Source organism: Eptesicus fuscus, chromosome 13, assembly GCF_027574615.1.
Source record: "Eptesicus fuscus isolate TK198812 chromosome 13, DD_ASM_mEF_20220401, whole genome shotgun sequence".
NCBI classification, from domain to species: domain Eukaryota; kingdom Metazoa; phylum Chordata; class Mammalia; order Chiroptera; family Vespertilionidae; genus Eptesicus; species Eptesicus fuscus.
In genome coordinates this window covers 76,573,380-76,600,667 of record NC_072485.1, presented here as the reverse complement: position 1 = coordinate 76,600,667, position 27,288 = coordinate 76,573,380, and the positions used below count along the sequence as shown (strand labels likewise).

The following is a 27,288-nucleotide window of genomic DNA, read 5'->3' as shown; positions in this document are numbered from 1 at the left end:
TTGTAATATGTTCTAGTGTTAAGTAAAATATGCAAATGCAAAATTTTACATACAGTAGGATCTCAGATAAAATATGTGCATTGTTTTTATTTGTTTTTGTGGTTTTTTAAAAAATATATATTTTGCCGAAACCGGTTTGGCTCAGTGGATAGAGCATCGGCCTGTGGACTGGAAGGTCCCAGGTTCGATTCCGGTCATGGGCATGTGCCTTGGTTGCGGGCACATCCCCAGTAGGAGGTGTGCAGGAGGCGGCTGGTCGATGTTTCTCTCTCATCGACGTTTCTGGCTCTCTGTCCCTCTCCCTTCCTCCCTGTAAAAATCAATAAAATATATTTTAAAAAATAAATAAATAAATAAATAAATAAAAATAAAAAATATATATTTTATTGATTTTTTACAGAGAGGAAGGGAGAGGGATAGAGAGTTAGAAACATCGATGAAAGAGAAACACCGATCAGCTGCCTCCAGTAGGGTGTGTGCCTGCAACCAAGGTACATGCCCTTGACAGGAATCGAACCTGGGACCCTTCAGTCTGCAGGCCAACGCTCTATCCACTGAGCCAAACCGGTTAGGGCTGTGCATTGTTTTTAAAAAATGTTTAGTGCTGGTGAGGATGCGGAGAAAAAGGAACCCTCGTGCATTGCTGGTGGGAATGCAGACTAGTGCAGCCACTATGGAAAACAGTATGAAATTTCCTGAAAAAATTAAAAATGGAACTTCCATTTGACCCAGTAATCCCACTCCTAGGAAGATATCCCAAGAAAACAGAAACACCAGTCAGAAAGGATATATGCACCCCTATGCTCATAGCAGCATAATTTACAATAGTTAAGATTTGGAAACAGCCTAAGTGCCCATCAGTAGATGAGTGGATTAAAAAACTGTGGTACATCTACACAATGGAATACTACGCTGCTGTAAAAAGGAAGGAATTCTTACCATTTGCAACAGCATGGATGGAACTGGAGAGCATTATGCTAAGCGAAATAAGCCAGCCAGAGAAAGATAAATATCACATGATCTCACTCATTTGTGGAATATAATGAACAACATAAACTGATGAACAAAAATAGAACCAGAGACAGCAGTATTGAACAGCTATGAGGGAAGATGGGGGGGTGAGGAGGTAAGAGATCAACCAAAGGACTTGTATGCATGCATATCAGCATAACCAATGGACACAGACAGTAGCAGGGTGAGGGCATGTGCTGAGGGGGTGGGAGCGGCCGGGGAGAGGTCAATGAGAAAGAAAAGGAGACTATTCTTATGTAATACTTTAAACAATAAAGAATTTAAATTTTAAAAAATGTTTAAATGCCTCAAATGTTAACAGTGATTACTTCTGGACTGTAGAATTTTTTGTTGATTTTTTTTTTTTTTTTTTTTTTTTTTACAGAGAGGAAGGGAGAGGGATAGAGAGCTAGAAACATCGATCAGCTGCCTCCTGCACACCCCCCACCGGGGATGTGCCCGCAACCAAGGTACATGCCCTTGACCGGAATCGAACCTGGGACCCTTCAGTCCACAGACCGACGCTCTATCCACTGAGCCAAACCGGTTAGGGCTGGACTGTAGAATTTTTAAAATGCATTTCTTTAATTTCAAATATTCTCCAGTGTGCAATTATTTCTATTTTAAGCAATGAAAAGTAAACTGCTTTAAACACAACTTCTTTCTTCATCCAACTTGGAATCATAATGCTGGACTTAGCTATTGGCTGATAATGAAGAGCTGAGAGAGTGTCTACCAAGTTGCAATTTGTTAATGACGGAGCCAGGACTAGAAACAAGTTCTCCTACCTTGAGGTCTTCATACTTCTCTGACTAGAGGGAGCAAGCTTTTGTTGGGGCTCTTTTGTCTGTACACATTGGTGTATCCAGGTTGCTGGCTTCTTTAGCTCTAACTCTGGAATATATGAGGCAAAAAAGAGAACTTGTTATCATGCCAGGTAAAAGGAAACTTTATGAGGTATAATTCTCAAAATGTGGTTCTCTGACATTCTGCATTATAATTATCAGTGGTAAATGTTAAAAATGATGATGCCCAGCCAGCGTGGCTCAGTGGTTGAGTGTTGACCTGTGAACCAGGAGGTCACGGTTCAATTCCTGGTCAGGGCACATGCCCAGGCTGCGGGCTCAATACCCAGTGTAGAGCATGTAGGAGGCAGCCGATCAGTGATTCTCTCTCATCATTGATGTTTCTATCTCTCTTTCCCTCTCCCTTCCTCTCTGAAATAAATAAAAATATATTTTAAAAATAAATTAAGATTACCATGGAAAGAACCCTGGAAAAGGTAAAATACTAACCAGTTCACACAAAATTTACCAATTATGTATCAGATCCTTTCCAGAAAATAAGTTTTAATTCCCTTTTTTTTAGTATCCTCATTTTCATTTTCCCCTAGCACTTGGCCCCATCAAAAAGTGAGAATGAATATGGGATAAATTTCCTAAACACAAATAGTCTACTACAAATTTTGGTAAGGTGAACTTGGTTAAGATATAAACCTGAAATGTGATTTGCCAAAATTTGAAGTGTAAAATTAAATATCATATTTTCAATGTTTTAATAGTAAAAAGATGGCAGATTACCACCTTACTAAAATTTTAACCCTTTGCACTCGCTTGCTTTTTTCTCGATTCCTTTACTCTACTCGGGATTTAATTTTTTAAATACCCCAGATTTCACAAAGCGTGGCAGTAGAATAAAAAACTGGAGTTTCTTTTCATACAAACTTATTTATTTGGATTTTTTTATATTTCAAATTATTGATACATTGAAAGAGTATACAAAGAGCTGCTACCGATGCTAAAGGTTAAAAAACTCCAAAAGATTTTTCTCATCATTGGTTTACTTTGCTAGAGAAATCAGAGGTGTTGGTTGGTTGTTTTGTTTGTTTGTTTATAATATTTTTAAAAATATGTCTTGATTGATTTTAGAGAGAGGGAATGGGAGAGGTTGAGAGAAACATTAATGAGAGAGAAATGTGGGTCAGCTGCCTCCTACACACCCTGTACTGGGGAATGAGCCAGCAACTCAGGCATGTGCCTTGATCAGGAATTGAACTGGAGACCTCTTGGTGCATGGGTCGATGCTCAACCACTGAGACACACCAGCCAGGCTATAACTTTTAAATTTATAATTGCACCAGGACAGATTTGTGAAACATGAACTTTCTGTTCTGTTTTCTACCTTTTGACTGGCTTAGAGAAATTTATTTACTTATTTTAAAAAATGTTTTTTATTGATTTCAGAAAGGGAGGTTGGGAGAGAGTTAGAAACATCAATGATGAGAATCACTGATCGGCTGCCTCCTGCACGCCCCCTACTGGGGATCGAGCCTGCAACCTGGGAATGTGCCCTTGACCAGAATTGAACCTGGGACCCTTCAGTCCACAGTCCGACGCTGTATCCACTGAGCCAAACCAGCTAGGGCTGGCTTAGAGAAATTTAGATCAAGTGAAGTTTATACTAAACATAATATTGATTTGCCATACTTATTTGAAACAACCAATAAATGTAATTTTAAAGCACTCTGAGTGGGGAAAATACCTGTAAAAATTACCACCTGGATACATACCACTGTTTTATAGTACACAAAGAAAAAGGGCTGCAGGCTGTGTAGCAATACACTGATTAATCAGAAAGGGATGGGAGAAATTTTCTTTCATGTCATAAACTGTCTGATTTGTGATACTTGCTAGAGATGAGAGAAATATTTATGAGTTCCTTTTAATAGAGGTTCCTAACCATTCAACTTTAAAAAGTATGAAGCTGATATTTTTCAAAAGCTCTGTATTTTGATAGGGATAATCAAGACATCTACTCTGTGCCCAACACTACAGATACTGAGAGAAATCTGAAAGGTTAAAATATGCTTCTTGCCCTGGACCATTCTCCAATCTTGTTAATCAAGATGTGTATGCTGAAATTAGGAAGCATCTATCTATACAAATAGTAAGGTACTTGAAAAATGCCATCGATGGTCAGAGAAGAAATATATCAAGGTAATCTGGAAATATATGTCCAGTAAAGAAGGCGGGATTTGAGTTAGGCCTCTGGGTACATAGAATGTGGTTAGGTAAAGAGGAAATAGAGAATTTCAGATGAGATAGACAAATACAGCACAAGCTGGTAAAAATTCTTTGATAGGTGATATAAATTATCAAGATGGTCACTGAAGTAACCAACCTTATCAAAAGACCCAACATTGGTGTTTGTCAAGATTTGTTTTCAGAAATAGGATGAGCTTTTTTTCTCCCAAGTAGTGAGGATGGACTTGTGTGTTCACGTAGTTCTGTAACCTGGGACAGACTAAAGATAACAACAGGCCTAAAGCGTGCTGGAAACTGATCCTACATTGTATCTTATCTCTGAGCAGTAACCAACAGAGAAATTACAAAGGAAATTCCTTTAAGGGAAGTGAGGCCAGGTTTTATAACCACCAGGGGGAGAGAGCACATTAAAAAAAGGGCTAAACCATTAGCAATCTACTAAACCTTAGGAAGAGCAATTGCCCACCAAACTCAGGCCCCTGGGGTGACGGCTTCTTAGTATGTATTTTATGAAACAACATGTAGAGCTTCTTCCAATACGCTAAGTAATGAACTCCCACTTAAATACCATCCTAATTTATAACCTGCTTCCTCCTTCCAAGAAGACATTTATTATATGTACAAAAGGTTTAAAATAATTGCAAAATGCCCAAATTTAAAATAATGGGTAAATATCTGGCAGTTGTATTGTTCTCTTAGATCACTCATCCTTTCAGAGGTACCCCAACAATGGACCCCTGGGTTCCCTGGTTTCAACTTGCCCTTAACAGTCCTCCCTCCCGGCTTTCCTCGCCTTCACTCCCTTTCCATAGCCAACTCTGTCCCCACCCATCTGACCCACAGTTACTTTGGAGGCAGGCAGCACCCACTGCCTGGGCCGCCAGCCCTAAGGCCAGCCAGATGCCCTCCTGATTGTGACCTCTAGTCGTTGCTCTCCTGGGCCAGATAAAGATTTGTTTGTTCTTTGCATGGAGAGAATGTGTGAGAAACTAGGTGCTCTTTTTACCATGACATAATTTTAATAAGCACTCATGTTCCAAACCCAACTACTAAAATGCTGAACATTAATTCGTGTAATCTTCATAAAAAACACCGCGAAGCGGGTTCTAATACTACCGCCGCGTCACAGGTGAGGACGCTGAGGCACAGCCAAGGGTCTGAGCTCATTAGCGAGGGAACGTGGTTTGCCCCCGGCTGGGCAGAGCCCCCCGGGCACTTTCCCCTCGCCCGCGCCTGGACGGTGCCGAGCGGCTGTGGGATGCGGGCTGCGTGGGGGCCGGCGTGAACCCCCAGGGCAGGACGCACTGAAAGACTTTCTACCTGGCGTTGTCCTTGAGGGTGGGGCCCGCACCTTTTCCTCGTGCGCCCGGAGGCAGGCACGTGACCGGCGGTGTGGGCGCGCGGTGGCCGGGGTGGGGCGGGGCCTGGGGGGAGCCCCGCCCCGTCTCGGACCAATTAACTGTCAGCAGCGGCTCCCACTTCGCGGCGCAGCGGACTGAGGAGCTGGTGTCCCGGCAGCTCCGATCATGGCCACGGTGCGGGAGAAGGCGGCGGCACTGAACCTCTCCGCTCTCCCCAGCCCGGCGCAGAGACCTCCCGGTAGGTGCTGAGGACCCTGTCCCGGGAGGGGGAGGGGGAGGGTCACCGGGCGGGCAGGTGAGCTGAGGCTACTGTTCTCGCGCGGGATACACTTTCTGGATAAGGAATATTTCAATGAATACAGGTTTTTGACTTTTTTTAATGGTTGCATGACATTAGGAAAGACGCTGGTGAATTCTGCCACCAGTTTCATCATATCTTTGGGGGCACTTTGTTTAGTATCTTGGTTTCTTTAAATGTCCAAATGAACGGAATCGGATGATCAGTTACAAAATTCCGATTCTAGCATACCTATAACTCGGTAAATATAGTTAACACTTGGCTTCCCCCCCCCCCTTTTTAGATAAGTTGCAACTTTCCCCCCTTTCTGTAGCCGCAGTGTGGGGTGTTAGAGGAATTGGTTCCTATCCGACAAAAAGCTTTTCATTTGTAAAATGTTGACCAGGTGACAGTGGTCAGTGAATTGAGTTGGTCAAATAGGTGCGTCTCAGTGGCCCCAGTCTTGTGTTTGACTTATAATTAGTAATGTTCCTTTTAATCTTCAAAAGTTAATGACAAATTGTATGAAGAACTGCTTTTCTTCTGTACTTTTCTAAGAATAATCATAATAATGACCTATTCCGGTCCAATTTAAAGGATTCAGAAAAGCACATGATATCTACATTCAGAATTTTTTCTTGTTTTACATTGTGAAGAGAAGGAAAATAGTTTTCATCATTTTCATTTAAGAATTTAAAATCAAATGATACTGGAAATAGTCATGAGAAATCTTTAGGCTCACTTTCTGAGTGAAAGAAAGTCCCAAATTTTACATAATTAAAAATATGGCACCCTATTTTCTCCAACAACTGAAATACCAATTCTAAGCTTTGGGCTTTTGTGAACAGATTCTTAGATGGTGTAAGGGAATATGTGTTCAAAATAAAGTAGATGACTTTCAGAAAGAAGAGCTGAAGTTCTGCTTAGTGGATCTGAACCCAAGGACAAGACCGCTGTTCTCTGCACACCAGGTGCAGGGGGCAGAAAAGGGCCCACTCACTGCCTTTTCTCATTTGTTTTGCTTGCTACAGTCGCAACCTACCTGTTAGCATTTGTTAGCAACCTACCTCTTCCACCCTTTAGTTGCCTTGTCCCAGTCCCAGTAAGCACAGTAATAGGAGCCTCCGTTCCTGGTTCCTTGCCATTCCCTTTCTGTGTGCTCTGCAAGCAGCTTTGCACGTTTGTTTCTCTACCGATTAATAACTCTGCCATACCTTAAAGGGGCTGTACGACGAGGGACCTGATTTATGTAGAAAAATCTGTATGTTAACTTTCAGGAAGTACTTCAAAAGATATTTGTCTTCTAATATAGACAAACAAGAAAGTGGTGTGTTATCCTGCTATCCCTTTATACTGTAACTTAATTCTTTGAATTCACCTGGTATCACTTTTCCAGGGAGCTCAAAGTACTTCCCATATGCTATCTCATTAATCTGTATGAATTAAAGCAGTGGCCAATGCCTACTTTTGTTGATAGTTCTCTTAATATATTTTTAAATTTCCTTATTGGTAGAGATTTATTTTACATACTTGACCTGCTTGCAGCCTTCTTTTCAGAGGCAATCTCAGTCTTCTGCATGACAACTCTAATGCCATATAAGAGGAAAACAAACTTTGGACTCCCAAACCAATAAGCAGTAAAAGTGTCGCAATACTGGAATCAGTGTACAGGAATTTTTTCCCCACTCCGTCACAGCTGCCCAGTTTTAACACTCAGAACACAATTCTCTACCTTTATCTATTGTCAGGATTTGGTTGGTATCTAATAAATATAGTCCTTTTTCTTTGTCTTGACAAATTCTCTAAGTACTGTTTTAAAACATCTTTTGGAAAAAAAATCCTTAAATAAAATTCTCTTAAATCTTAAATGATTTAGAATTCTTATATTTTCTGATGAAGAGTTAAACTTGAGGGTAGAGACTGTGTCCTATCAGTTCAGAGAAAGGAAGAGGAAGAAAGATACCGTCACTTTTCTTTTTACTTTGTGTGTGTGAGAGAAAATATTTTAAGTAGAGGATTTTTAGATGCCTTTTTACTTTTTGAATAAATATTTAAAATTTTAGAATAGACAAAATGATGGAGCCAGGAATGGAGCCCAAGTCTCTGGGATTTCAAAACCCATGGTCTTATTTTGTGCTTTGTATCCATAGAGCCCAGCACTGTACCTGCTGCATTAACACGAGTTTCCAAGTCTGAACCATGTTTGATCAACCACAAGTTTCTGAGCTTTGGCACTACTGACCTTTGCTTTGTTTTGGTGGCTGGCCCTCTGCATTATTGGGTGTTGAGCAGCATCTCTGGACCCTCAACCCACTAGATGCCAGTAGCATCCCCCCTCCTCAGCTTGTGACACCATAATGTCTCTTAGGCGTTGTCGGATGTCTAGTGGGGAGTAAAATCACCCACTGTGAACCACTGTGTTAACCCTTCTTTAAAAAAGTTGGTAATAATTTACACGTATTGAATAACCACTGTATTATGTGAAGCACTCCATAAGGCATTTAAATAATTTGAATCTCTGTAAACTATAAGGAAATTTGAAAGAAATAAGGCACCAGGCCACTATTCTTCAAATTTTGTGGAAACTGTCCTGGCCGGGTTTGCTTGCTGGTTACAGTGTCGGCCCTCGGACTGAAGGGTCTTGGGTTGGATTCCCAGTCAAGAGCACATACATTGGTTGTGGGAGGCAACCAATCCATGTGTCTCTCACATGGATGTTTGTTTCTCGCCCCCACCCCCCAACTCTCTCTTAAAAAAAAAAAAAAAAGTCAATGGAAAAAGTATCTTCGGGTGAGGATTAAAAAGTAAAATTTTGTGGAAACTGCCTACCATGAGCTATCTGCACTTGGCGGGTAGTAAGGGGGTAGTTTAATGCCTGAAAATGAAAATAAAATTATTGCATGTTCATTTTTAGCATATTTTAATAATTCTGTGTGTATGTTTATATTACATTGGGATCCAATTTTATTTATTTTTATTGGTTGATTTGAGAGAGGAACAAGCATTGATTTGTTGTTCCACCTATTTTTGCATTTATTGGTTGCTTCTATTTGTTTAAACTAATTTTAGAGAGAGGAAGGAGGAGATAGATAAAGAGAGAAACATTGATGTGAGAGAGAAACAAGATGTGAAAGCCCTAGCCAGTTTCACTCAGTGATTAGAGCCTCGGCCCTCGAACTGAAGGGTCACAGGTTCAATTCTGATACCTCGGTTGCAGGCTTGATTGATCCTAGGCCCTGGTCAGGGCGCCTGCGCCCCCCCCCCCGCCCCCCCCGCCCCAGCCCCAACGCTCCAACCAACTGAATCACACTGGCCAGGACTTCTTTTTTTTAAAATTTTTTTTATTGTTGACACTATTGTAGATCTCCCATTCCCCCACCCTTGCCCACTTCCACCCAGCCCCCATCACCCCTTCCCTTAGCCCTCACCATACTATTTTCTGTGTCCTTGGGCTATGCACATATGTTCTTTAGCTAATCCCTTCACCTTCCTTTATCCAGTCCCCTCCACCCCACTCCCCTCTGACATTAGTCAGTCTGTTCCATGTATTCATTAGTTGCTTCTTGTATGTGTCCCAACAGGGATTGAACCTGCAACCTTGGCATATCAGAACAATGCTCTAACCAACTGAGCTACCTGGCCAGGGCCATGGGATCCAGTTTTATAATGTGTATTTTGATCTAAGGAGTTAACATAAACTCACTATTTCAATTATTATGTAAGTGTTTTAGTCCCTAAGTAGGTTTTGCTAGCAGGACCACAGTTAATGCTGATTGCACAGATTATAGTTGATGTTGATTATCCCCTTGTAACTCTTGAGTAAGTGTAATTTCCTGACATGTCTGCCTTATAACTTGATTTTTAGGAACTATTATAGTAATAGCTTGATTATTTAGTGTGCATTTTTAGAAGTGAAGATGGTTATCTGTTGTATTACAAATATATATCAGAGTTCAATATTAGAAGCTTAACTTTTTTATTGGTAATTCTTTTTGGTAGACTTCAAATACATAAAAGGGCAGGTCTTTGCTTTTGAAAAATGGCTATTGTTTTCAAGCAAATAAAGGTGAGACTGCTTAAAAAATGAATATTAACTATCCTAGATTGATATAGTGCTTAAAGACATATGTAGTATGTTACAGATCTGATTTAAAACAATTTCTGAGCCTCTTGTTAGGCCACCTTCCAAAAAGCTTTTTATCTGATAGGGTAAAAATTTTTGTATGCTTCATTTCTTACTACGTTGTATTTGGAGTTCAATATCTCTATCTAAATAGAGAGGTATAATTTCTGTCTCTAAAATCCTATAATCAGCAGTTTAGATCTGAAGCCAGCATTAAACATAGCATTCAACTCTTGTAGCACTAAATGAAGAAACCAACCAAGAGGTAAACCTTTTATTCAGGGTGATTGCAGCTTGTCTGCAGACTCTTTGAATCTTTGGTAATGATGATTTTAGAACACATTTGATCAAACATAAATAAGGAAGCATCAAGAGGTAAACAGTGCTGGTTTGGCTCAGTGGATTGAGCATTAGCCTGCGGACTGAAGGGTCCCAGGTTTGATTCCGGTCAAGGGCACATGCCTGGGTTGCGGGCTCGATCCCCAGTGGGGGATATGCAGGAGGCAGCTAATCCATAATTCTCTCTCATCATTGTCGTTTCTCTCGCTCTCTCCCTCTCCCTTCTTCTCTTAAATCAATAAAAATATATTTTTTAAAAAGATGTAAACAGTATAAATTTTTTTAAAAATATATTTTATTGATTTTTTTACAGAGAGGAAGGGAGAGGGAGAGAGAGTCAGAAACATCGATCAGCTGCCTCTTGCACACCCCCTACTGGGGATGTGCCCGCAACCAAGGTACATGCCGTTGACCGGAATCGAACCCGGGACCCTTCAGTCCGCAGGCCGACGCTCTATCCACTGAGCCAAACCGGTTTTGGCAACAGTATAAATTTTAAAGAATTTTCCAGCTCACATACAAATGAGGTTTGAGGATAAACTAAAGCTTCAATTCTGGTTGCTGGGCTTACAAAGCATTCATTGTATACTTCTGACTTCTTGAATTCTGTTTAGAAATCACAATAATTCATCTTTCTGGACATGGCCTGCTATACCAATGTTCATTTCAGTTATTAGATGGTGATAAATAAGAAGCTTTAAAATAGTATGTTGGGGAATCTGTGTTCAACTGATGAAGTCAGCATTAAAAAAACAGGTTCCCCTGGTGTGGGTTTTGGCACATTTACTTGTTAAATCCAGGATATATTGTGTATTAAAGTATCTGTATGAACATGAGCTAGTTTGGGTCTATGGGTGGCAATGCTTGAGGGGAACTATCTCATTGTGCAAAGGTTGGGAATTAATGGCCAGTGAGAACAGAGGGGACCTGAAAGGGCTGAATTGTATCATGCCTAGAGGACTCTGAAAAGATTGTGTGGCTCACAGGTGCCTACTATCCTGCTCTAACCTGTTCTTTAATCTTTTATACTGTGTTATCCAACCTGCAAAACTTCCTGATTTCCCATATTTAAGCAGCAAGTTAATATAAGGAAATTTATTATTTACTTCTTAATTCCCTTGTGCAGATTAGCCTTTTCCACGTCATTTAGGCTGTGTATCCCCTACCTCTCACCCACTTCCATTGTCTTATTGATCTCAAATTAATAAGTGACTCAGCCTTATCTTTTAGCTCAGCTGACTTATGTGTTTCATCATTAATATTATCACTAAACCAGAAGTCTGTTTCACTGGTACTTAAAAGGCAATCTGATCTCTACAAGATTGAATCTGGCTTATTTTCCATTCCTGTCTTACCCTTGTGTACTGTGGATAGGACATATTATAGAATTTATGATATCCTGCCTTATTTTAGGAGTGCTAACTACTAAGTGTTTTTAAATAACTTAGTTAAGGGTTCACAAATCTTAAAGTTGTATGTTTTGTTTCTCCTGTTCTTTTTTTTAAAAAATATATTTTATTGATTTTTACAGAGAGGAAGGGAGAGGGAGAGCTAGAAACATCGATGAGAGATAAACATCAATAAGCTGCCTCCCGCACACACCCCACTGGGGACGTGCCATTGACCGGAATCGAACCTGGGACCCTTCAGTCCGCAGGCCGACGCTGTATCCACTGAGCCAAACCGGTTAGGGCTCTCCTGTTCTTATTGGCTCACTTAAAGGTCTTTCACTTAATCCAATTCTTCAATGAATTTAATGCTAAAACTATCTGGTGGCTTACTTTTTATTGAATTTATTGGTGCCCTAGCCTGTTTAGCTCAGTGGATAGAGCGTTAGCTTGTGGACTGAAGGGTCCCTGGTTCAATTCTGGTCAGGGGCACATGCCCAGGTTGTAGGCTCGATCCCCAGTAGGGAGTGTGAAGGAGCCAGCCAATCAATGATTCTCTCTCATCATTGATGTTTCTATCTCTCCCTATCCCTCTCTAAAATCAATAAAAATATATTTAAAAATAAAAAATATTTTTAAAAAGAATTTATTGGGGTGACATTGATTGGGGGCTTGCTTTAATATATTTATATTTAAGTACTAGGAAAAACTAGTATATATTTACTACCTATGAAACTGAGGAAAGTTTGTTTAATCCACTAAGCCTTAATTACCTCAGAATAGGATTGTTAATAACTATTTCAGAGAAGTTTATCAGGATTAAATGAGAGAAGGCAGAGCTTGCCATATTGTAAGTACTAAACATTAGCTATTAATAATACAATGAAGATATGAAGAAGACTAAAAAGCAGACATTAAGTTAATTTAAATCTTCTCTATAATCTCTAGTACTTTAGGAAGTTAAGCATAGTAATGGTTAATACTCCTTCTGTTTAGTCATTGTGGCTGGAAACAGTATAGCTGCTCCTGATTCCTGGATACCATGAATGACCTGGACATATTTTGAGATTCCATCAAATGCCTGATTCTGGCTCTATTCAGTAGAGACTAAATACTGTACCAGCATTAAATCTAGTTCCAATTTGATTTACTAGTTGATTCTCTATAATTTAATTCTTAAAACTGCTCACATGGTATTTGGAAAACTGGAATAAATTTATTCCTTCTTTGTTTATTACTAGATTATAAAGTATCTTGAATTTTAAAGTAGAATTTTGATAATTAAAAACAATCAATGATTATTTAAAATAACATCATAATAATAGGTAGATAGAAAATTATCCATCACCTTTTGGTATTGAAAATCTACAAATAAAAAAAAAGAAAGAAAATCTACAAATAAGCAGTCAAGGGCTTTATGTATATATGTGTTTGTATGTTAGTAATTTTCATGGTAAAGATGTTAACATTTCTAGTAGCTACAAAATTATAGTATAACTAGAGCCCCGGTGCACAAATTCGTGCACAGGTGGGGTCCCTCAGCCTGTCCAGTAATCGGGGCCAGCCTGCCAGGGGAGGGACCGCGAGAGGTTGGCCAGTTACAGGAAATTGGCTGTGGGAGCGCACTGACAACCAGGGGCAGCTCCTGCATTGAGCGTCTGCCCCCTGGTGATCAGTGCACATCATAGCTACCGGCTGGTCATCCGGTCATCTGGTCATAACAGTCACTTAGGCTTTTATATATATAGATGATTGACTACACTCATTAATTAATTGCACACAAAAGATGAATTCCAAATGACCCACTTAAAATTTGATTCTACTGCATTAAGTGGAGTTTTCATGTCTTTCAGGAACTATCTTTGCTTTCACCTTCCATATTCTATTTTATCTAAGAAGGTAGGAATGTAATTTCCAGCAGTAGTTTCTTTAATTACAATTCCCCATATTCCTTACTGTTATACCGATGCAACAACCATGTGTGTGTATCTATAACTGTATCTCAATCTATCTGATTGATAAATGCTTTAAAATTATATAGAACATGAGCCAAATCCAATACCACCTCTTATAATGTCTGGAATTACCCTTAACCTCTGTGAATTTGTTTTCCATCTTTTAAAAAGAAATGATAGCCCTAACTAGTTTGGCTCAGTGGATAGAGCATCAGCCTGAGGACTAAGGGGTCCCAGGTTCAATTCCGGTCAAGGGCATGTACCTTCGTTGCAGGCACATCCCCAGTAGGGGGTGTGCAGGAGGCAGCTGATTATGTTTCTCTCTCATCGATGTTTCTAACTCTCTATCCCTCTCTCTTCCTCTCTGTAAAAAATCAATAAAAATATATTAAAAATAAAAAGAAATGATATCTCCTTCATAGGGTTGCTATGAAGATTAGATCATTTATGCACTTAATAGAGTTCCTTGCACATAATTGGTAACTGCCACAAGGTCCTACTTGATCTGCAAACCCCGAACCCCAAACCCTATTTTGACTCCTCTCTGATCTCACTTCCTACTGTTCTTTCCCTTTGTCACCCACACAAGCCATGCTTCTTCTTCTCAAGGCCTTTGCTCTTTCTGTTTTCTCTGCTCTTTCCTCCAATATATGCACAGCTTGCTTTCTGTTGTTGTGGTGGTGTTTTGCTGTTGTTTTTATAGAGGAAGGGAGAGAGAATGGAGAGATAGAAACTTTGATGAGAGAGAAACATCATCGATTGGCTACCTCCTGCATGGCCTCTACTGGGGATCGAGCCCACAACCCAGGCATGTGCCCTGACTGGGAATCAAACTGGTGATCTCCTGGTTCATGGGTCAACACTCAACCACTGAGCAACAACAGCTGGGCTGCTTCCTGGTTTTTAAATGGTGCCCAGAAACTCAGGTTTCTGCTCAGAAATCACATTGTCAGAAAGGTGTTTCCTGATGTCCATCTAAAATAGCATTTTCTTCCTAACCTAGCTTTAGTTTTCTTTGTAGCATTGATCTAACATATTTGTATTGTCTGTATCTTCCCATAAAGTATATGTCTGTGAGAACAGGGACTTTATTTTGTTCACTGTTGTATCCTAGTACATAGGACAGTGTTTAGCATATAGTAGACATTACATTTTTAAATGAATTATTACTAATAATTTGATATTTCAATAAAAAGCTGACTTCGTAATTGTTCCTTTTAATAACTTTAGAAATTGCCACTTTTCGCTTAAGGATTGCTTAGACCTTATCATAAATAAATAAGGTTACTCTGTGATTTTTTTCCATTGCAGGTTTCAGTGTGGCCCAGAAACCATTTGGAGCCACATATGTATGGAGTAGCATTATAAACACTCTTCAAACACAAGTGGAGGTGAAAAAACGAAGGCACCATTTAAAAAGACACAATGACTGCTTTGTTGGTTCAGAAGCTGTCGATGTCATTTTTTCTCACCTAATTCAGAATAAATATTTTGGTGATGTAGATATTCCTCGGGCCAAAGTAGTAAGAGTGTGTCAAGCACTTATGGACTACAAAGTATTTGAAGCAGTTCCAACCAAAGTGTTTAGAAAAGACAAAAAACCTACGTTTGAAGATAGTAGTTGCAGCCTTTATAGATTCACAACAATACCCAAACAAGACAGTCAATTTGGCAAAGAGAATAAACTACATTCATCTTCTAGGTTAGTATATAATATAAGGTTAGCATGGGCATACTGGCAGGATTTTGTCTACTTTTTAATAAGATGCTGACTGGCTTTATGTTTCCTTTGAATTAGTAAATTAGGCTAAAATCTGGGTCTGTGGGTAAATTTGATCAAGTAGAGTGAACTTTTTATTTTTGCTCTCTCTTAGAATTCTTGTTTGTTTCTGCTAAATATAAAATATGGACAATCAACAAACTGATTTTTCTGCTTCAAGTTACAATTATAGTGTAAAAAATGTTAGCTTATCCACAAAATGGTATGAGAACAGAGAAGGTGAAGGCAGGCAGGCAGGGTATTACTAGATTCCACAAAATGGTAGATGTGAAGTATGAAAGGCATGTGGGAGCCAGAATGCACAGGTTTCATATGACATATTAAGGAGTTTATGCCTGGTCATACAGTTTTGAGAAGCCACAGAAAGATTTTAAGCAGGATGAGATTGCATTTTAGAAAGGTCATCCTGGCAGCTGTACGGTCAGCATAATGGGGAGAGCTATTTGGAATCTATTGCAATATTGCAGTCTACAGATGAGGGTGAAGCAAATGGCCGAGGTGAAGATGAGGGAAACATTTAAAGGGAGACTGTGGGACAGAACTGTAAAACCCAGTGACTGAAATGAATGTAGGTGATAAGTACATAATGAACTGAATTATTTGTTATAAAAAAAAACACACAACTTTTTCCTTTTATTCCCCTCACCTGAACCATGCAGAGTTAATTGAAGCTCTTATAATTCAGAGCTGACACAAGTTTAGTGTATTGACTTTCAAATATCTTAAAACTATATATTTAAAACATAATAAAACTTACTGCTATATGTGGGAAGGAAATATGAGGGTGAGGTAGGCCAAGTCAACATTTTCCAGATGCAGGTCCACATGCTTTATCTGAAACCTCTGGGGACCTGACTGATTCATTTAGGAATTTGGAACTTAGGAGATTTTAGAAAGGTATTTTGTACATATATATTAGATAACACCTCTAGAAGGATCTTTAATCAACTTATTAGTGTTTTTGCAGTAAACAAAACATTCATACTAACTGGGATAAAAACTATGATAATCTCAAAACAAGTTTTGTCATCATATGAGTTCTGAATAAACTTTAGATTTTTTCCAAGCTTTTTGGGTTTCAGAATTGTGGATAAAGGCTTGTAGATCTGTATTTGGAAAATTATTAGCACTGTCTACCAAAGAATGCCCCAGAAATAGAGACAACTGATAAAAAACATCTATATAATAAAAACCCAGTGGTCATAATGTCGTAACGACCAAAGACTGGTCACTAGGAAGCTGTGTGCGCAGTGACATGCGCGTGGGTGTGGGAGCTGCAAACACGGGTAGGCGCACATGGGTGGGTGGGGCCGCGCGATTTCACGCACTGGGCTTCTAGTTAAGCATAATGAAGTTTGTTTTAAAATTCAGACTAACATTTTAGTCACTGAATTACTTAAATCTTAATGTTCAAAGGAGAATTTAGAGTATGTATATTTAGGCCTAATAAAAAAAGGTGGGATGTTTTGTATTTTATTCTGCTCTTAGAATTTTCATGTATTGTGTTTTTACTCAAATACATAAACTTTCTGGAAACTCTTGTCTCTTGAGTACTAAAATATTTCTGTGGGCTTACTAATAAACATTAATTTATGAAATAAATTCATTTTAGTTATACAGATGCATTATTTAAATCATCTGATATCAAATCAGCAAGTTTAGAGGACCTGTGGGAAAATCTGAGTTTAAAGCCTGCTAACTCCCCTCATGTAAATATCTCTGCAGCTTTGTCTCCACAAGGTAAGCTAAAGATGATGCAAGTAAGAAGCAGAAGGCTAATTTCAAATAAAGTTATTTAAAAATGTTTCAATCTTAACCTTTTTTAGAATTTAAATATTCACAGCACAAAGAAAGAGTGCACTGTGTATTAAAACTGTTTATATTAAGTTTTAACAGAGGTCTATTATCTTTAACAAATAGATCAGTGTTGCAATTCTTGAACACTGACTTTTGTCCTGTCAGCTGGCAGAGGTTCAAATCTGAAATGTTTTGCATGCAGATTTTTATTTAAAATATGCTCTCAGATATTTATTTCTCTAAGATTTTATTAGTTAAGTAATAATTTGAAAATTCCATTAAAATAGTAACAGAATTCTTATATTCTTCCTTTCTGTGGCAATGGAATATAATTTAATGATTGATTTCCACCTTCCCTCCCCCATCCTAGTTGTGGAAACCTTGAGTGAAATAATCTGCAGCCAAGAGTTTCAAATGAGTTTTCAGATTGAATGAACCATTCTTTCTTCCAAAGTCCTTATTAACATGCTTTATGACTTGATTTCTTATCTCTGCCATATTGCTTTTTATAGTACAAGAATGAAAAGAATTTCTGTTGTCCAAAGTCTGTTCTCCTACACTTCAAACAAATCTTGAATTGTTTTCAGAAATCACTTAATAAGGTTGACTATTTCTCTCTCTCTTTCTCTCTGTGTCTCTCTCTCTCTCTCTCTCTTTTTTTTGCCACAAATTTATTAGCTTAGACCTGCCTAGACAAATATCCTGGTGACTATTTAGTAACTATTGTTACTTTTCGGCCTGTCATTTCTCCTGTGTAGTTATTAATGAAGTTTGGCAAGAAGAAACAATTGCGCGTCTACTACAACTTGTAGACCTTCCACTTCTTGACTCCTTACTCAAACAGCAAGAGGTTATACCTAAAGTTTCTCAACCTAAGAGGCAGCCTGACTTGGTCAACAATAGTAACTACCTGGATCGAGGGATTCTCAAGGCTTATGGTGACTCTCAGTATGTGGAAATACGTATAATAATTTGAGTGTGCTTGTAGATTGGTTATAGATAATTGTTTTAAGATAATCTTCTGAATTCTTCTGTCCATGGAATCAGATATGCATTGTCAGTTGATATTATCAGTATTTGGGAAAGTAAAGAACAAAATCACTGTGGTCAAAATTAGAAAGAGATTTATATTTCATTATTTTTTCATATTAATTTTTGTTTCATATATAACTTACTTGTACATCAAGTGAAGAAAATGATTATGCTCCATCTTCTTAGTAGGTCTGTTTGGTGTCTTAGGGGTGTCCGGTCTTCAAAGAAACCTGGAAAAAATGAACAGATTTGGCAAATTCTTAGAATCTTTTGACTACAGATGCTTAAAAAATTTTTTTTTAATTTATTTATTGATTTTTGGAGAGAGAGGAAGAGAGAAAGAGAGGGGAGAGAGAGACATTGACTTGTTGTTCCACTTATTTATGCATTCATTGGTTGTTTCTTATATGTGCGCTGATCAGGGATCATACCGCAACCTTGGTGTATTGGGACAATGCTCTAACCAACTGAGGTACCCAGCCAGGGCTCCACATGTGCTTTTTACATGCCTCTAGAATACCTGTTAAATATGTATTTTTAAATTAACTAGTTTTGTTAAATAAATATAATGAAAGTAACTCTTGTTCTCACCTCTACCATTCTTCTGAATGTAAATCTTAAGGTTTAAAGGCTTAAATTAACTTCAAGTTAAGGAAATTATGATTTTTTTCCTTAAAGCAGAGCGCTATATTCCTTATAACTTTGATGCTCCTCTCCTAAATATAATTATTAAAGGTTAAAATCTTGTATTTTAAGCTCATTTAATTTTTAATAATTTTGCCTTAGCAGATAGTGTTCCAGCATAGTTAGAAAGATAGAAATGTTAGAAAGAAATACAACTTAACATGTTTAGTACTTCACTGGATCTACATTCCAGTGAACTATTAATAAACAAATAGTTGAATGTCAAAAGCTAACTTAAAACCTTATATGTAAAAATTAATCCCAACTTACTAGTTATTGAACTCTGCATGTATAATGGGAACTTATTCTACAGGAATTTAAATTACATTTCTACAATCTAACGTAACGTGAAAACATTATGACCTTAAATTTAAATACAGAATCAGCAATTGTGCTAGAAGTAACCTTAAAGATAATCTTGCTGCTTATTATAAACTTGATGAAACTGATGCCCAGAGAGGTGAAGTGACCTGCCCATGATAATGCACCTGGCTGGTAGATATAGTTGTTCTGAGTCTATAGCAGTAGAGTACATGAATATTTTTAAACTATATATATTAACAAATCAAATATTAAAAGTTATTTTATATCTTGAAATACAGCCTTTTTCTGAAGTCACTCAGCTGGTATTTTATTAGAAATGGTAATTAATATTTTATTATTCTGAAACCCTACCTTATCTTCCTCTATTCTCTCCTAGCCAAAGTGAGAGATGACATCATATATAGAGCTCTGAAGTAAGGAACACTATATTAGAAAAATAGTGGTCTAGGAATCAGATCTGGGATCTAGTCCTGCCTAGGACCTTGAGCAAGTAACTTAAGAGTTTCTGTGCCTCTACTGTAAATGTAAAGAATAGAGTTTGAATTTTGATGTCCTTTTCAGCTCTATATTGTACTGGATAGCTTCCATTTTCACTTTTTAAAAAGGTAAGAAAAAGAAGATATATAATAAGCTGAACATTTTATCTGTGATACATGACCTCGCTATATATTAAAAAGAATTACACTTATCTTTACCTAAGTGTGTAGAAGTTTATCCTGGTGGCTAACTTGAAATAGCTAGTAAATTGGGTACTGTGTGTATATTTGTTACTCTTTGCTTTTTAAAATGGTTCTTTTTTCCCCACATAGGGAAGATGAGTGGCTCTCGGCAGCAACTGACTGCTTGGAATACCTTCCAGACCAGATGGTGGTGGACATAAGCAGAAACTTTCCTGAGCAACCAGATAGAATAGACTTAGTGAAAGAACTTCTTTTTAATGCCATTGGCAAATATTACAGTAGTAGGGAACCTCTGTTAAATCACTTATGTGATGTTCATAATGGAATTGCAGAGCTCTTAGGTAAGTAAGAATCTTACTAGATACTAGAATTTGTATTTTGGAAGAAACAAGAAAAAAAAATTGTCCGCAAAATTAATTGGAATGGTGCAATGTCAAGCTAGGAGTGGATCTGGATTGTATGTTTATTTCAAAACATCTAGGGATCATTTGGAAAGAGGCTTTGATAAGTTCTGAAGTGACCTACAACTTATAGTGGCCACAGAATGCCACTCTCATTCGCTGGAAGTTCATTAAGCATAGAGTAGTGGTTCTCTTCTTTAGAAAGGAACCCTAGTACCACCATTATTCTCCTTCAGTCTCTTCAAAATGGGACTCCTGCTTTGTCCCTTTACCTACCAATATACCAGGCTATTTTTCTCAGGTAGGGTTGGATACATCAGTACTGTACCTATAGTGTGCCCTCAAAATGTACTGAATTGATGAAAAACAGGCTGGGAATTTATATACAAAACCAAGACTTAGATTTAACATCCTAAGAATAATATATGACAAGGATTTAGGATATTAGTTGCCAATTCGAGAATTGGCTTCCTTGATGGTATTGGCCATTCATTACAATTCCTAGTCTTTTTGTTTTGTTCTTTGCTTTTGAAAATTATTTTGAATATGTTTACTATTTAGCTTAAGCTTTACCTTGAATATTGTTCCCTTTAATATAGTCATATTTGGTCAAAATTAAAAGCACTTTTCTTTTGGCTAAAGTGAATGGGAAGACTGAAATAGCATTAGAAGCTACTCAGCTCTTTCTAAAGCTTCTGGATTCCCAGAACAGAGAAGAGTTTAGAAGACTACTGTATTTCATGGCTGTTGCAGCACATCCTTCTGAATTTAAATTACAGGAAGAAGTAAGTCTTTTGTCTAAATGTTCATTGTATTCGGTATCCTTAATACTTATAGGACCTATATGTCACATTATTCCATCATCAGCATGCTGAAATAGGATAATAGTTATTAATATTTAACATTTGCCTTTTATATTGAATTTTTAAATATATGCCATTAGGTATGTGTTGTTTTATTTTTATAGAGTGACAACCGAATGGTTGTGAAAAGGATATTCTCAAAAGCTGTTGTTGACAATAAAAATTTATCTAAAGGCAAAACTGATCTTCTGGTACTCTTTTTAATGGATCATCAAAAAGATGTCTTTAAGGTAAAACTCTGAAAGTAGTTCATTTGAGCTTATGTAATAGGTCACTAGATTAAAATGCATTTGAATAATGTCTCCTCCTCTTATTATTTCTTCTTCCTCCTCCTCCTCCTTCTTCTTCCTCCTCCTCCTCCTTCTTCCTCCTCCTCCTCCTCCTTCTTCCTTCCTTCCTTCCTCCTCCCCCGCCTCCTCCTCCTCCTCCTTTCTCCTTCCTCCTTCCTCCTCCTCCTTCTTTTTCTTTCTTCTTCTTTTTTTAAGATCCCTGGAACTCTACATAAAATTGTCAGTGTTAAGCTCATGGCCATTCAGAAGGGAAGAGATCCAAACACAGGCACAGGTAATCTGAGAAATATTATTTTCATGATCTTCCAAAGATAAATTCTTACTATTTACTTGAAAGTGTTTTATTGTAAGTAATTGTACCTAATTTCAACTAAACTTTAACCTTTTGCACTCGGATGTCGAGTGTGACTCGACACGGTTAGCATTAGAATAAAGGAATTGAGAAAAAAGCAAGGGAGTGCAAAGGGTTAAACAACCTCCTCAGACTTAGCAAAGAGCTTCCTTATACTCAGATGCAGATTGACAAGGGTTAGAAAGTTGGCAGTGCTTAGCATCTTCTGTGCATTTTACAAAATGGGGACTAAATATAAAAATATTGCTTGATTGCCCTGACCGGTTTGGCTCAGTGGATAGAGCGTCGGCCTGCAGACTGAAGGGTCCTGGGTTCGATTCCAGTCAAGGGCATGTACCTTGGTTGCGGGCACATCCCCGGTGGCGGGTGTGCAGGAGGCAGCTGATCGATGTTTCTAACTCTCTATCCCTCTCCCTTCTTCTCTTTAAAAAAAAAATCAATAATAATATATTTTTTAAAAAATATTGCTTGATTTTTATAGTTAAATCTAAAGAATAGATTAATTAACTGAACTTTTTACTTTTAATATTTAAGGATATACTTTTTGTGAGAGAATTGATCAAAGTGATTATTCGGACCACACACAGAAGACAACCAAGGATGAGCTATTGAATTTATTAAAAACTATTGATAAGGATCCAAAACTGTCTGCCAAAGAGAAGAAAAAATTGCTAGGTCAGTTCTATAAGTGTCACCCAGACATCTTTATTGAATATTTTGGAGACTGAATTTCTAATGTCTGTATATAACTTGTGTATTTTAAGATTTATGTATCCTAAAGACCCAACCACATTTGTAATTTTGAATGTTCTTCTAAATATTAAACTGTACTTAATAAAACCTTTTTGTATAACCTTTTGTGTCTAAGCTGAGTTATTAGATGGTATATTGCTGTTAAGTATTGACCTCTCTTACGTGAGTTGATTTATAATTCTTGTGTATAAAACTTTCTAAAACATAAGAATATAAATGATAAGACATTATAGTGTTTACATAAGAAAGTATTAAACAGTAAGAATGTCCATAATTACAAATTAATAGGAGTGTGGTTTGTACCTTGAGGTACTCCTTAAAAATATAAAATTTGATGAAGTAAATTTATGAATTAACATAGACTGTAGACAAATTAGAAATTGAACTTCCCTAATGCTTTTGAAAACGTCAACATCTTTTATAGCTTATTGTGGAAAGTTTCAAACATATATAAAAAATAGGGAGAATAGAATACTGAACTCCCACATACTTATCCAATTTCAACAACTCTCAGCTTGTCGTCAATCTTGTATCACCTTGACTCCTACCCATTCCTTGGTCCCACCCCAGCAAATTTCAGACATCATATCACTTTATAAACTAGAGGTCTGGTGCACAGATTCGTGCACTGGTGGGGTCCCTCGGCCTGGCCTGCACCCTCTCGCAATCCAGGACCTCTTGGGGGATGTTGGACTATCAGTTTTGGGCCCATCCCCGCAGGCCAGGCTGAGGGACCCCACCAGTGCACAAATCCGTGCACTGGGCCTCTAGTAAGCATATAAGATCTTTGGTTAATCTCTTCCTGCCCTCCCCCCCTTCCCTCTGAAAGTCATCAGTCTGTTCCATTTTTCCATGCCTGTGTGTTGAGTGTCTGCCCCCTGGTGGTCAGTGCGCATCATAGCTACCGGTTGAATGGTTGCTTAGGCTTTTATATATAGAGAATTTTTCAGTATGTTTGGCTAAAAGATAAGGACATTAAATATAACCACACAGACCCATGATTCCTTAACATCATCAAGTGTGCAGTCAGTGTTCACATTTTCTGATCTTACAGGGGGGCTCGGGGAGGGGAGCACGTGCGTGCAAGAGGCAACCAATCGATGTTTCTGTATTTCCTTCTTCCACTCTCTCTAAAAGATCAATGTAAAAATATCCTCGGGTGAGGATTAAAAAAAAATCTAAATTATAAGGAAACAACAAAGAGAGAAACCAGTCTATAATACAGAGGGGAGTGAGATAGCCTGCAGCAGGAAGCGGGATGGGATGAGACAGCTCTAGTGTGACTCGAGATGATAGAGCAGTGGTGATCTCCAGAGCTGCCAGCTTTCTCCTCCCAAACCCTATCTGCAGCCAGCCTTGCAGCTAACTCCCTTTACCTTGAGGTAATTTGTTTCCAGTCCTTGTAGCCAAAACTGAGACACGAGTCAGTATGTTTTTAAAATACAAAGGAAACAATTCAAAATATATCAAAAGGTTACAAGGTGAAATAAGTCAAATCAGAGGTTTTGGTATTGTCACACTGTCCTCTCCACATGTGAAAATTATATTAATCCAAGGAAGGTAGAGCACTCTCACTGGGGGCCTGGAGGGAGGGGGTAGGTCTTGCTAGGGAGGTGATTCTAGTCTGGCTGCATCTTACAATCACCTGGGAAGCTTAACAATTCTTGCCTGGCGCCCCCTCCCCCGTTGCCCCCCAAGCTTCGGGTGATAGCTTTAGACTGCCCCCAGAAGATGTGGAGGTGTAGTCAGGGTTGAGAAGCCCCAATCTAGAGACTCTATGGTACAGCAGTCTGGACTCAGAAGTGAAAACGGAATGTTTTCTTTGTGAATCTTAGTTCCAGATAGTTGAGTATCTTAAGGTTTTTTTCCTCCTGGTCTGGGGAACTGGGTGTATTTAGAGGAAAACAATGTGCTAGTTAGTGAATGGCCTGAGGGAGTTGTATGTGCACTCTCAGCCATCACTACTTTCGGGGTAACTACCCGTTAACTACCCGTTAAGAAGTAGCGCTTGAAAGCACCAATGCCACTCCCTCTTGTTTAATTCTAGTTCTTTTCTTTTAAAATATTTTTTATTGATTTTTTTTTTTTTACAGAGAAGAAGGGAGAGGGAGAGTTAGAAACATGGATGAGAGAGAAACATCGATCAGCTGCCTCCTGCACGCCCGCCACTGGGGATGTGCCCGCAACCAAGGTACATGCCCCTGACCGGAATCGAACCTGGGACCCTTGAGTCTGCAGGCCGACGCTCTATCCACTGAGCCACACCGGTCAGGGCCATTCTCGTTCTTTTACTATAACAAGCTCATAAGCTACCGGTAGAAGACAATTACTACCTTCACGGTGTTTAAAGCATACACGACTTAGTGCTCAGTCTCAAAAGCATTTTTTACAAATGAACCCAGTGAGGAGTCACGCACCTTTTTATTTTTTTACTTTTTAACATGAGGCACACAAAACGATTTCTCTCCGTGTGCGCTGTGTTACAGCTACAGGCTGAGGAAAGAAGGGCTTCCATGGAACAGCCTCGAGACTGTCACGGCCCCCACTCCCTGGGACGGAGCAAGAGGAGGCGGCACAGCGGCCGTTCGAGAACCCGTTCGAGAACCCGGACGGATGCCCGCTCCGAGGGGTTCCCTGGGACATTCCCTGAGCCTAAGGGAACCCCTCGAGGGAACCGTGTGTCTGCCCCACGCCTTCCGTCTTTTCAGGGCTCAAGTCTCACTCCTCCTATCGACAAAGTGTAGCAGCCACTTAAAATCTAAGAGATGACCCCAGAACCAAACCCTGTCTGTGCCCTTCCCGTGAGGCCTGGCTACCCCGGGGGTGGGCATGCCCTTTTTTAACAGCCAAGATGAGGGGAGGGGAGGGGAATAAACGACGTGCGGCTACAACATCTGAAGTAATGTCTACATTGGAAAACCTGGGCCGGGAAGCTTTGAACGGCGTCGCGGCTGGGCGACCTGCCCTTTTCCTTCACTTGCCTGAAGCCGCGTCCCTCTCCCGCCGCCCGCTCCGCCGCTCGCGTCCCTGAGGCGGACGCCTGGACTCAGCACCCGGCGTCTCCGTACGTGGCCCCGCCCCGCTCTGGGCCACGCCCCCGCCCCGCTATGGGCCACGCCCCCGCCTCTCCGTACGCAAACATGGCGCCGCCCTGCTCTTAGCCACGCCCCCTACCTTTCCGTACAGAACATGGCGCCTCCCACATTGGGCTTAACAGCCTCCAGGTTAAGAGCTGCCTCCCCCTTCCCGACGCGGAGGAGCGACTGCGCTGGCCGCTACCCGGCGGGGAGGGCGGCCCGCTGCGCGGCGAGGGATGTGGCCTTGGAGGGGCAGAGGCTGAACCGCCCCGCCCGCCGCGCATCTCTCCCCACCTCCGCCGGGGCGCCGGCCCGGCCAGATTCCCCGCCCCGGAGGCAGCTAGGAAAACGCCGACTCCGCCGCAGGTGAGGGAAGCGGGCGCGGAGGCTGGAAGCACGAGTTGGAAATGACAGGCACTTCTTCGCCTTCCCCCGTCGGGCCGGGTCCCGGGGATGGCGGGTGGAGGCGACGGGAGAGGCAGGGACCGCGGGCGGGGTTAGCGCGGCCTTCGTCCCACCCCTCGAGGCCGCCCTCCAGGCGCACCCCGCTTCCATCGCTGGTCCCCAGCTGGGCCCCTCCCTCGCCGGCCCAAACAGTTGTGGACAAAGGCATCTGGGAGCGAGTGGCACCGAGTGCCCGAGGAAGGAAGTGGTTCCCGGCGTCGGTGGACCGAGCCCCTGTATTTTGCTGCAGGACCCTTTCTGCTGGGGAGTCTCTGGTGTCCGGCGTGGGCCCGGGGTGAGGCTCAGATAGACGGTCTTCACGGCAGGAGCGAGGCTCCTCCTCCCCTCGGCTCCCTTTCTAGGCTTAGCGGGCATGGGGGCATGTTGAGTGAAGGAGCACACTGTAAGTAGTTAAATGCATCCTCTAGCCCTGTAACTGTCATTGCCATTCATGGGAAGCCATCTGTTGTTATGCGCGTTCTGTCGTTTCAACTCCCCCGGAACCGAAGAGGCACAGGTGAGCTGCATTTTACAGATGAGGAACCTGGAGTTCCACAGCTAGTAAAGAGCCAGAATCGGGACGCATGTATGTCTGAGACCAACGCCCATCCCTCCCACAGACACTGACATCACAGAGATGACACAGCTACCAGCAGATCCTTAGTGGGTATCTGTTTGGGGGGATATGCGTATAGAGCATATATGTGGGGACTAGGGTTGGTCTTGGTCCTTAGGAAGTTAAAAATCTAGGGGAAAAGTGTTTTTTTTGGTTTTGGTTTGTTTTTAAAGAAAAGTAGCAATTTTACAATGTGGCCCCACCCCGTCCTTTTACCTTCATCACCTGCCACTTAGTCTACTTATTTATGTGCCTCCACTTGTGCTCTTTCTCTCCCCTCCAGACATTTTTTTTTAATTGTATGAAATCTCGCTCTTTTCAGAAAGACAAGCTCAAATGTCCCCTTTTCTGGTAATACCAACCTCCTTCCAGGCAGAATTAGTTTCTCCCTCTGCTCTATTTCCTTAGTGATTTCATAATGCCATTCAGGCTTAAGTTGCACCGTGTTTCCTTGTAAGACTGTTTCTCCTTCTAAACCCGTGGTGGGCAAACTGCGGCTCGCGAGCCACATGCGGCTCTTTGGCCCCTTGAGGGTGGCTCTTCCACAGAATACCACGGCCTGGGCGAGTCTCTTTTGAAGAAGTGGCGTCAGAAGAAGTTTAAGTTTAAAAAATTTGGCTCTCAAAAGAAATTTCAGTCGTTGTACTGTTGACATTTGGCTCTGTTGACTAATGAGTTTGCCGACCATTGTTCTAAA

At 40.2% G+C, this 27,288-nt stretch overlaps 2 protein-coding genes and 1 long non-coding RNA gene across 8 annotated transcripts in view; 2 read left to right on the top strand and 1 right to left on the bottom strand.

Moving 5' to 3' along the window:
- Positions 1-1,599: 1,599 nt before the first annotated feature.
- Positions 1,600-26,980, bottom strand: LOC114233490 (uncharacterized). The gene is made up of 3 exons (XR_003619624.2): positions 26,954-26,980; positions 18,251-18,337; positions 1,600-1,905 (listed from the first exon to the last, which is right to left on the bottom strand). It is a non-coding gene; the product is annotated as an uncharacterized LOC114233490 (long non-coding RNA).
- On the top strand, positions 5,535-22,556 carry DEPDC7 (DEP domain containing 7). The gene is made up of 9 exons (XM_008146832.3): positions 5,535-5,654; positions 14,810-15,200; positions 16,891-17,018; positions 17,834-18,023; positions 19,925-20,136; positions 20,839-20,981; positions 21,164-21,289; positions 21,545-21,623; positions 22,236-22,556. The coding sequence occupies exons 1-9, from the start codon at positions 5,582-5,584 to the stop codon at positions 22,427-22,429; spliced, it is 1,536 nt and encodes a 511-aa protein (XP_008145054.2). The 5' UTR covers positions 5,535-5,581; the 3' UTR covers positions 22,430-22,556.
- Positions 25,669-27,288, top strand: part of TCP11L1 (t-complex 11 like 1) — a 30,310-nt gene continuing 28,690 nt past the window's right edge. For all 6 annotated transcript variants that reach the window (XR_008557886.1, XM_054724822.1, XM_054724823.1 and 3 more), the window contains exon 1: positions 25,669-25,897. The gene's annotated coding sequence lies outside the window, so the exon portion shown is untranslated. The remainder of the gene's footprint in view (positions 25,898-27,288) is intronic.

Bases quoted from the DNA above. Each gene is read 5' to 3' on its own strand.
- DEPDC7 (XM_008146832.3), top strand. From the start codon at position 5,582: ATGGCCACGGTGCGGGAGAAGGCGGCGGCACTGAACCTCTCCGCTCTC. The intron at 18,024-19,924 runs GTATGTGGAAAT...TTCCCCACATAG, and splicing joins AAGGCTTATGGTGACTCTCA to GGAAGATGAGTGGCTCTCGG. The intron at 21,290-21,544 runs GTAAAACTCTGA...TCTTTTTTTAAG, and splicing joins ATCAAAAAGATGTCTTTAAG to ATCCCTGGAACTCTACATAA.